This window comes from Desmodus rotundus, chromosome 5 (assembly GCF_022682495.2).
Source record: "Desmodus rotundus isolate HL8 chromosome 5, HLdesRot8A.1, whole genome shotgun sequence".
Lineage (NCBI taxonomy): Eukaryota > Metazoa > Chordata > Mammalia > Chiroptera > Phyllostomidae > Desmodus > Desmodus rotundus.
This window is the reverse complement of record NC_071391.1, coordinates 60,087,779-60,098,154: the sequence shown is the minus strand read 5'-3', so window position 1 is coordinate 60,098,154 and position 10,376 is coordinate 60,087,779. Positions and strand designations below refer to the sequence as shown.

General features: G+C 38.4%; 1 protein-coding gene across 1 annotated transcript in view; it reads right to left on the bottom strand.

The window, feature by feature from the left end:
• Nucleotides 1-4,036: 4,036 nt before the first annotated feature.
• TYR (tyrosinase) overlaps nucleotides 4,037-10,376 on the bottom strand; it is a 78,614-nt gene continuing 72,274 nt past the window's right edge. Inside the window, exon 5 of the mRNA XM_024572712.3 lies at nucleotides 4,037-4,639. Within this exon, the coding sequence (XP_024428480.2) occupies nucleotides 4,395-4,639 (245 nt within the window). The 3' untranslated portion in view covers nucleotides 4,037-4,394. The remainder of the gene's footprint in view (nucleotides 4,640-10,376) is intronic.

Below are 10,376 nucleotides of genomic sequence, written 5' to 3'. Positions count from 1 at the left end.
TGGATTATACAGAGTTTTAATAAGGCATTTATTTTTTTTTAAAAAGATACTTGAATCATTCCCATTTAAATTTTAATAGGTGGAAGATTTGGAACTCTGTAAGGTCTCTAGCGGATGCCATAGGCAATCTTCTTTATGTTGTATAAACTAGCAAATGATTTTGAAAACAAACAACACGAAGTTGGGAAAAAACACCTCTCTTTACTTGTATTTCAGCAGCTCCTGATTAGAGGAGTCCAGTCAGAAGGGGTGTGGAAGGGTTCTACTGACATGCCCTCCGCAACGGCGCAGGCTCACAGCAGGTGGCCCCAGTGCGGCCCTTTTTGTGATAACAAAGAAAACTGTTCCCACAAATCAAAGCCCATACGAACATGGAAAAGGCTATTTTAAAGCACTCACAATCAATGCCAATTGTCAGCCTGTTAGAGACACTGGCTGAAATGACTTGTACCCATCACATAATTTATTTTTACAGATGGAGAATTATATATTTGACTTGTTGGAAAGGTTGGCTACTAAAAATACTCTTTGTTATATAAAACACAAAAAGAAGAATAAAAATGCGGCAGCTGCGTATTCCATTCTATGTGACAAAATGTGACTTATAATGCAGCAGTGGAAGAGAGCAGAGCCGAAAAGGGATCAATTTATAAAAAGCCATATTATAAAACAATGCCACAGAATATAATGTTAACAAGAATTTCATAAAACTGCCAGGTATCTTGAAATATCAGTCATGTTTTGTTACCTTATGGAGAAAACCACGGAATCACTGTGCTGGTGTTTTTATCACAGATGTGGCTGCTACGCAAGTAGTTACCTTGCTCCTGCAGAGAAACAAAACACTGTTCTCTGTTGAAGGGCAGTGGTAAAGGAGGGAACTGCCTTGTGATGAAGAAAAGAATGATTTTATGTAGATCCCTGTCAGTGACAGTAAAAATTCCTTAAGTGCATTTTATTCAAGATGCTTTGTTAAAAAAAAAAAAAGAAAGAAAGAAAAGAAAAGAATTAGGAATACCACCAGGACTAAAATTTCACGTCACACCTTCACATCACACCTAGCTACGTAGCTGTGCTCGGAGATCAGACTGCAGGCAGCCACAGTCATGGCAGCTGCTTCTCCAGAATCTTCTGCAGACTGCGAGGCAGATTTCTTTTCCCACTCTCCGTTCTTGGTTTTATTTTTTTCCAGTTTCTAACTATCTTTAATCCACTCCTCAGATGCCATTGCTAATTTATTTCAAATCCTCTCTTTTTTCTGGTCATGCACGAAGTTGAGGATATAATGCCCAGCATTTGCCCTCTAATCCCTGCTGTGTCCATCAGTAGGTGTGCTGCTCCTCATCCCTTGTCTGACTTCCCTCCACTAGGAATCAGAAATTAGACAAGAGAGCAAATGATATGTTTGACAACTAACCAGAGGTAGAAGACTATTGCTCTATAACTGCTTATTAACTACTAGAAATTTCTAAGAGTCTGTGATGTTGCTTTACCAATATTTGTAAATTTCTATTTACTCTAGATGAGAATTAGCCAAAATCATACGTGTGTAATAGGATGATTTTTGCTTTTCTTTGAAATCCAAACTGGGACTCAGTGAAATGTAACCATTTAAAATTACAACATCATTATTTTAGGCCAGTCTTTTCTAGATAAAGGCATTTTCAAGAGCTCATTTTTTTCAGTAAATTCCTTTTAAAATGCATTTACAAATAATCTGAATGCTATGCTTCAGACTTTACAGGAACTGTAGAAAACTTCAGCTGAAAGTACCATACAGGTCAGTGTGTTTCATCTTATATATACTCCCAGAGATGTGGAGGTTCAGGTGCCAACCCGGGCAGATTTCTGGGAGCCTGGATTGGATAATTCTGTCTTTAACGCATGGCATCGAGAGTGAAGAGACATTGTTCAGAGATGACACTGAAAAGTAGTCAAACTGAAGGGGAAAAAAAGAAAGAAAGAAAATGCTGAACAGAGAAATACAAACTAGGTATAAGGCATGTAAAAGACAGGATGCCAAGACAGAGTGAATGAGTTGAATGAGAGGGTGGAATTTGGGACCTAGTGACAGCACCCTGAAAAACTGGGGCGGGATCACAGGGACTTTTTACAGAGCATGCTTGGCCTTGCTCCTGAATGGGGAGTTAAGAACCTTGAGCCAATTTAAATGTAGCATAGAATTGTACACTTGAAGCCAATGTAATTTTATTAACCAATGTCACCCCAATAAATTTAATAAAAAAGAAATAAACTAAACATTACTATAGACTCAATACTTAAATTCTCTTTATAGAATTCAAATTGAATTAGCCATCCAAACCATATTTGAAAAATTACAATGGCAATCACTTATTATTTTACAAGCATGTTGATTTTGGTTTTGGAGAGCTGTGAGTATTGTATAGTTTTCCTTTTACTGGACCCCTGTAACCTCTACCCACTTGTTCTAGTCTTTCAGGCTATTATATAGCTATAATACAAGTGTAATATCATTTGGGCTATTTTTAGAAATTCAACTGAACCCAGTTGAATTCAAGTAGCAGGATTAATCTAGACATCCTAATGTAGGATCTTAATGGCCAACAAAAATAGAAATGTAATTTAACTAAAATTGCAGACAGGCTGATATTTACATAACTGTTCTCAAACTTCACATGTTTTGTGGCATTTTAAACATTCTCTAATAAAATAAAATTCTTCTTAAGAGGTAAAAAAAGCTCTTAATAGGATTATTTTTGCTGTTGTTAGTGGCAAAACAACACCAGAATGTTACCATACTTCAGTCCAGCAACCTCACTACTTGAGTGTTGTTGGCTAAGAAAGAATTCAGATCCAAGACTCAAATGCAAGCAAAAGTTTATTTGGAAAGTCACAGAGGTAGAGGAAGTGAGCAAGCTGGGCTGTGTGGGCTCAGGAAACAAGACACAGAGGCAAAAGAAACTTGGAGCTTAGGAGGAAGAGAGTAAATGTAAGCCCTTGGAAGAATGTGGACATGAACCAGAGAGAGAGAACATGCCTGGGAAAGGAGGGGATGGGGAAAGGCTCAGGAGTGTTCAAGAGACAGCAAGAATACCAGCTGGGTCCTCCTCCTGAGGGTTTTTATTTTCTCTCTAAAGGCAGGGTTCTTAAGGGAGGTCCCAGGGAAGGGTCTCAATGGAACATTCATCAGCTTTTCAGGTAGGTCCTTTCAGGGTTGTGGTCTCTGCCGATTGGTTAGGGCTAGGCTAGAGGGGTCATTAGTCATCAAAGCTGGTGCTGATGTCAGCTATGGCATCACTCTCTCTGATTTTACTGCTTTTCTGGGCCTGGAGCTGAAACACATGATGTTATCTCTAGTTTGTCCAAAACTCTCTTTCTGTGGTCAATAAACACAAGGCTTTGTTCATCCCTAAGATGATTTGATGTGGGTCAGAACCTCATTGACATGAGAGAGTCAGGCTTATTACGTAAGGGAGTGGTTCTCAAAGGACTTGTATGGGAGTCAGATGAGGCTATTCCTTGGCCCCCTTGTTCCTCCGAAGGGGATATTCCACGTGACTAGCAACATGCTAGTGGAGGATAGGTCAGGGGAGAGTCCAAACTGCATAACCAGCAACACGCCAGGGGAAGAAAGGTCTCCCTGGGGGGGTGAGGTCCTTGTTTTCTCAGTTTTGTCCATTGCCAGGTACCTGGGGCTTTCTGCCCTGGTGACCTTCTGTACCAGGCCTATTGTTTCTACTCTGCTCATGACTACCTGCCTACTACATTGTCAACATATTTAATGAGCACATCCTGAGGCAGGCACTTAGCCAGATCTGTTGTAGGGACAGAGCCCTTGTTTTCAGTGAAGTACCTTCAAGAGTATAGGCAGGGCTTTGGCAGGAAAGAGCTGAAGGTTGTTTTATATTTGATGTTTATAACACATTTTTGAGCAGGAATATAAAATGTAAGGGAGCATGCCTTCTGAGGAAAATAAAAAATGTATTTCTCAAGCTCAAAGGACTCGGTTAATATAAATTTGTTACTATTTTATTAAAATCAAAGAAAGACAGTAAAAAAACCCCACATCATTAAACAATGAGAAGGAAAGAATTTAAATGATTCTCACATTGTGTAAGAACACATTTATTCAGAGACAAGTAGTGGTTACTAATTACCAAATGGCATTCTTTCCTGGGAAATATGGGCCTGAGGAAACCTGTCAAAGGGATGAGCAAAAAAACAGCAAGGCAAGCACAGGTGTGTTCTACCTGAGATAGATGAAGGGTATACTTTGTATAAGGTCACAACTCTGTTATTGGTCTTCACAGACAAACAGCAGGGATTTCTGTTGGGACATCCCCGGGGCCTTGAACATCATCTGATTCAGAGGGAGGTCAGGCATTTGGACCCTCCTCTATTGCCTAAGCCTTTTATAAATTGCTCTGATACAACAGGCTGTGGTAATCCTCCTTTGCCCTGAGGAGTGGCTGCTGTTCTTCAGAGAGCTGCATTTTCTTTCGACGACATATTCTCTTTCGACGACATAACAGCCTAGTGAGTCCCCACAGCACAGCAGTGAGGACAGACCCCACTGCAGCTGCCCCAACGAGCCATGGCCAGATCCGACTTGCTTGTTCTAAGTAGGGCTTAATGTAATCTTGAAAAAAGTCCGGATCTGAAATAGAAAGACAACCTAATGTTTTCACCATTGTCGTCATCATCATCATCATTGTCATCAAAGTCGTCATCATTGTCCTTGCCTAGTAGTTTAGAGTTAGATACTTGGGTTTGAATGCCAGCTCTGCTACTGACCAGCTGTAAGAGCTTAGGGAAGTTACACCTGATACTCCTACACCTCAGTTTCTTCATTAGGAAAATAGGAAAACAACACCACCACCTTGTTGGCACGTTTTAAAGCCTATAGATAAAATCTAATCTGTACATTTTACACTGCCTGCCCCCAAGACAGCTACTGTAAAACTTTTAGGTATTTATTCTCATTTTTGCTTCCATATTGCTAAATAACAGTCAAATATTACTATCTCTTAATTATCAAGTTTATCTCTGGAATTCCTCAAATATAAATAATGATTTTGGTTCTCTTACAACTCCCCTTTCTTTGATCTTTTCAGTATAATAATATCATGATTTGGGGTCAGATCACCATCTAAGACTTTTATTATTTTTAATACTTAGATATTATTCACAGTTGAACCAAGTATTATGCTATGATTACATTTCACTTTTTACATTATTTCTCCTTGATGTCAATAATTTGTTGTAGCCTTTTGCTTGATTTTAATGTACTCATCACTATTTTTTAAAATATATTTTAAAAGATTTTATTTATTTTATTTATAGACAGTGAAAAAGAGAGAAAGAAAGAGAGGGAGAGAAACATCAATGTGTGGTTGCCTCTCACACCACCACCCCCGCACCGGAGACCTGGCCCACAACCCAGGCATGTGCCCCAACTGGGAATCAAACCAGCGAACCCCTGGTTTGCAGGAGAGTGCTCAATCCACTTAGCCACACCATCCAGGGCTCATCACTACTTATAAGATACCCTAACACTCTGTATCCATTTTTTAATACAATGGGAAGAAGAGAGTGCATATGGAGCTTAACCTTGCAGCAAATTATGGCTATGTGATTCAAGTCTTGAGCAAAAGTAATATATGCAACGTTTGGGCAATTCCCTTAAAAAGAAATGTGCCTTTAACTTTTTGCTAGATGGAATGTGGTTAGTGTCTTTGTGAGCCATCATGGACCATTTAGGCCAGGTAAAACTCTATGTCTAGTGGAACTATAAGAAAGGAGCGGCTCTGGCCCCTGAAGTTATGAAGCTGATACTGGACAGCATACTGAGACTGTTCCTTGAGTGATACGTTAACTTACTTAAGCCCTGGATATCTGAACCTACATCTTTTCTCTCTCCCTTCTTTTCCACCCTTACTGATGCAGAAACTATAACCTTCCTTCATGACCCTTTTCCTTGGCTATAGTCAATACACTGGACCATTGACTTAAGAAGGGCCAATCAGAATTCACTGTGCTGTGATTGACAGTCATGTGGCTCAGGAGCTGATGACAGCCTTCTCAATATGTGGAAGCCAGGATGAAGACAACACACTCCGAAAAGTACAGACAAGAGCAGAGCATAAAAAGATTCGGATAATGAGAGCGACAGTGTTCAGGGTGCTTAGTTCCCTGGTTCTTGCTGTCCCTCAGCATCAGCTGAATGCCTGCCTTTCCCACAGTTAGAATGCTCATCCTGCTTCTTGAACTTTATAAACCAATAAAGTCCATTTTTATCTAATCTCATTCCTACGGAGTTTCTGCCACTTGCATTTCAAAAAGTCCTCATTATTTAAAAAAATAATTATATGCTTACTACAGTAAAGATAGCGAAGTATCTTAAGATATTCTGGAAGTACAATTATCTGCAAATCTTATATGTAATAAAAATGAGATCCACAAACCAAGAAGAAAAGGAATATTTGTTTAATAAATTGTCTCAGAAAGAATGGGTAGCAACATGAAGTAAAATTGAAAATGAGAGTTTCACTGTTAACCATAAACTCAGTAATGTTCAGAACAATTAAGGTAAGGATGTTGTTTTTTTAATCAGGAGAATTTGTTAAAAACTGATTTTATATGAAAGCCTAGTATTCACTTAAAGAAGATAAAAGTGGAGCCTCTGTGGTTTGCATGGGCTTTAGAGTCAAAACCCTGTCCACTTCTCTTGCTACTATTTCTTCTTTGGCAATGTCCTTTCGCCAAGGGTCACTAAGATCCTCTGAAATACCTTAGAGCATATTAAGCATTATTTGAACAATACTGAAATCTAGTGATGTAGTGTTTCTTTTCATCAGGAAAGGATAATGACTTGCAAATTATAAACACCAAGTTAATTACTAAAAAGATTTATACTTTGAATTATAGTAATTTAACTCTAAATAATGAAATAAAACAAAGCTAAAACAAAAGAAAAATTTAAAAATGTGAAGCCTTTTAAAAATCAAACATACTAGTTATTGTTTTTAATGTATTTTAAAATTATTTGAAAATAGAACTATAAATGCCTAGCTTATGTGGCTATAGTCACTTTACTATATAGTACATTTAAAATGTCTAGCAAAATGCATAGTACATAGAGGTTATGTAATAAATATGATTTCCTTTATTTGATTTAAAAATTTAACTAGAAATAAATAATAAATACCATTAAGCCCCTACTGTGACTCGCTGAGTCTCCTCTCCCTTTACTCTCCAATGGGTTTGGTTGCCTTTCAGTAGAGAGTACCTATTTGGACACTAGGGAAGGAACAGTGAGGTACAACATACGTGTCCAAGACATGTGGGGACTAAAGACAACCCTCTCTTTCATGGAGCACTAGAGACCTAGTTTGGGATACAATGTTTGCCACTTGCTAGCTTTGTGACTTGAAATTAGTCACTTTGCTCTTTGTTCTCAATTTACTTACCTATAAAATAGAATAGAAATCACTACTATATAGGACTGTGAAGACAAGCAGACATAACAATTTGTATGCTGATGTCTCTTACATTAGTGTCTGCAGGCCAAACTCTCTTCTGAGTTGCTAGGCAATTCAACTGCCCCAGAGACACACCCACCCTGGTGTCTCATATCACTGCATTTTCCTATGTAACAAACACAACCACAAGATTCCCGCTGTGTCCAGCTCTGCTCCTAGTGTTACTATCTCAGTGGATTACAGCACCTTTCATTATTTTCACAGTCCAGAAAGTTTAAAGGCATCGCTACTATCTCTTTCTACCTCACCTAGTATAAAAATCATTTTTAAGTTCCATAAATTTCTTTTCAAAATAATATCAAAATCTTTAGGGCTTTCTTCCTCCTTTCCTGTCCCCACCCCTGCAATCCGAAATGACTTCATCTCTTCCCTAGACACATATAACAGTGTTCTCACTGGCTTCCCTCACTATGCTTTGCAACTGCTACAAAACGTTCTACACGCTACAGGAACAGTAATCTTTTGAAAACTTTGATTTGACCGTGGTCTGCTTAAAATATATTAAGACTTCCACTATTCTAACAATAGGGCCAAAATCCATAATCAAGAGTCCTTTATCAAATAATTAATTCTTCCTCTCATACTGCTATCCTCTGAAATGTCACTTTATTGACCCTTAGAGATGGGTGCATCTCTAAATGAGTCATTAGGTAGGTAGTTGTTTACGGTCTTTTTCTTCCATTAGGGCGTAAGCTTTGTAAAGATAGAGGCTTTGTTATTTGACACTGCATCCATAGTACCTAACACAATGCCTTATTCAAAGGTAGTTATTAAACATATGTATGTAGAAAGAATAAATCAATAAAACCTCTTAGAAAAAACCAAGTGTGATAGAAGATTTGACATATGTAAAAATCCATATCTAAAAATGCGCTGGGTATTAAAAGTGGTGACATTTTTTCTAGCAAGCCTTCGGGATAAATATTACTTGCACTCAAACTAATTCACTGATTTTACTCCATACCACATTCCAGTTGGTACTTAGATGGGAAAAGCTTGCAAGATATCAATTCTGACCTTGTAGGGTTCATAGCCAAGGTGGAGAGGGGAAAGATTTATCCTTAGAAAAATAACCACAGAACTCTAAGAAAGGAGAGATTAAACATGACTATGTAAATGTATAAAATGGTCTGATATCTGAGAGTTACAAATGCATAAATAGGATCAGAATTTAGCCAGAGAGAAGAGCATATTCAAAAGCATGAGTCAATGAAAGACTCTGGCATGTTCTGAAACGAAGTCAGGAAATCCTAAGTGGTGAATCTTTGACAAACCTTTATCAATATGCAACTTTCATTATGCGCACTGGGTGTTTACACAAGAAAGGGAACACGCGTCACTTAAAACCACCCTTCTTTCTGACTCACAGGAAACCCTTCCCCTCACGACACTTCCAGTTTGCAAAATCCCCTGTTCTCAGGGATCTTAAGGTTTTCAAAGAATTAATCTCTGCCAGCCATTTTAGTATTCCTTCCATTAGCTGTGATATTCAGATCAATCAAAATAGGTCAATCAAACTCCTCTCTGTTCAACTAGTGGTCCCCCAGAGGGCAGGAAAATGTTGACAAAATGCAGGTTCTCTTATTGGCCCTGAATTGTGGTTCTTCTATGGCACATACTAGATAGGCTAGAACAAGTTGTTTATTATCTTCAAGCCTCTGTTTTCTCATCTATGAACAGAAAAAAGAAATGAGTACCTACTTCCTGAGGCAGTTGTGAAGATTAAAGGAAATAACGCACACAGCCCACCTAGAACAGTGCCTGGAGCACAGAAAATCCTCACCATGTGTTAGCTGTTGTGAAGTGACTAAATTTAGCCCTTGAGTGTAATTTTCCTTCGCACATACTACTCCAATAGGAGAATTTAGCATTCAGTGAATACAATGCACACTTTCCTCCTCTATTTTTCCTGTTATCCTTCTTTTAGTTTAGGATAGTCCCTGCCCTTTTATATCTGCTACTTGCCTGCTCATCCTTCAAGGCCTTGTCTTGTCTTTCTAGGTGGAATTATTCAGAAACCATCATTTCCTTCTCTGTGAAGAGTTTAGAACCCTTTTACTGTACTTAACACAGTCTTATGTTTCATGCTATCTTGCACAACTGTCTGACTTTCACACTGAGTGTAGAGCTCTTCGAGGTCTGGAACTGCCGCCCGCAGTCATTGTGTCTCTGAAGTCTCCACAAGAGGTAAGAAGTTGATAAAAGTCATTCATTTGTTCATTTTATTTGTCTGGTTATGTCTTCACAAATTATCAATAACTATAATGAAACATCTGTGTCTGTTGAAAGCCTCTTACCCACAAGCCATAAGTTGTCTTACAGCTTCTTGTTGACCGTCTTTGTGTGAGAGCGGAAGCCTCGTGCAGTGTGAAGAGGGCCTTCTGGAGCTGAAATTGACTCCTCCACTTATCGGTGTTTGATATTGCGACAGTCGCTTAAATTCTCTTAGTATCAGTATCCTCGCCTCTCTCTAGGGATACTACTTATCTAATATATGGCTGGTTAATGAGGCATGTATGGAATCTGCACGTAGCAAGCTCTCGAGTAAGGGGAGACATTAATATTTCTTCATCATCAAGAAGCTGCTGATGTAGTTCTACTCAGAAAGATTATTCAAAATGCAGACCTAATTACCATTCTAGAGTTTTATATCTCTACCTTAATCATAGTCATAGCAGTTATCATTATAATAGCTATTCTCATTATCATTATTTGGGTTTAAACAGAAAATGTCCACAATTTTTCCTGGTAATCAGGCAGGAAGTTCCCAAAGATGATTTTAAAACTGCTAGAGGCATGAGGCTCTTGAACACATCACATTCAGTTATTACAATAGGATCTCTTTGAGGTTTT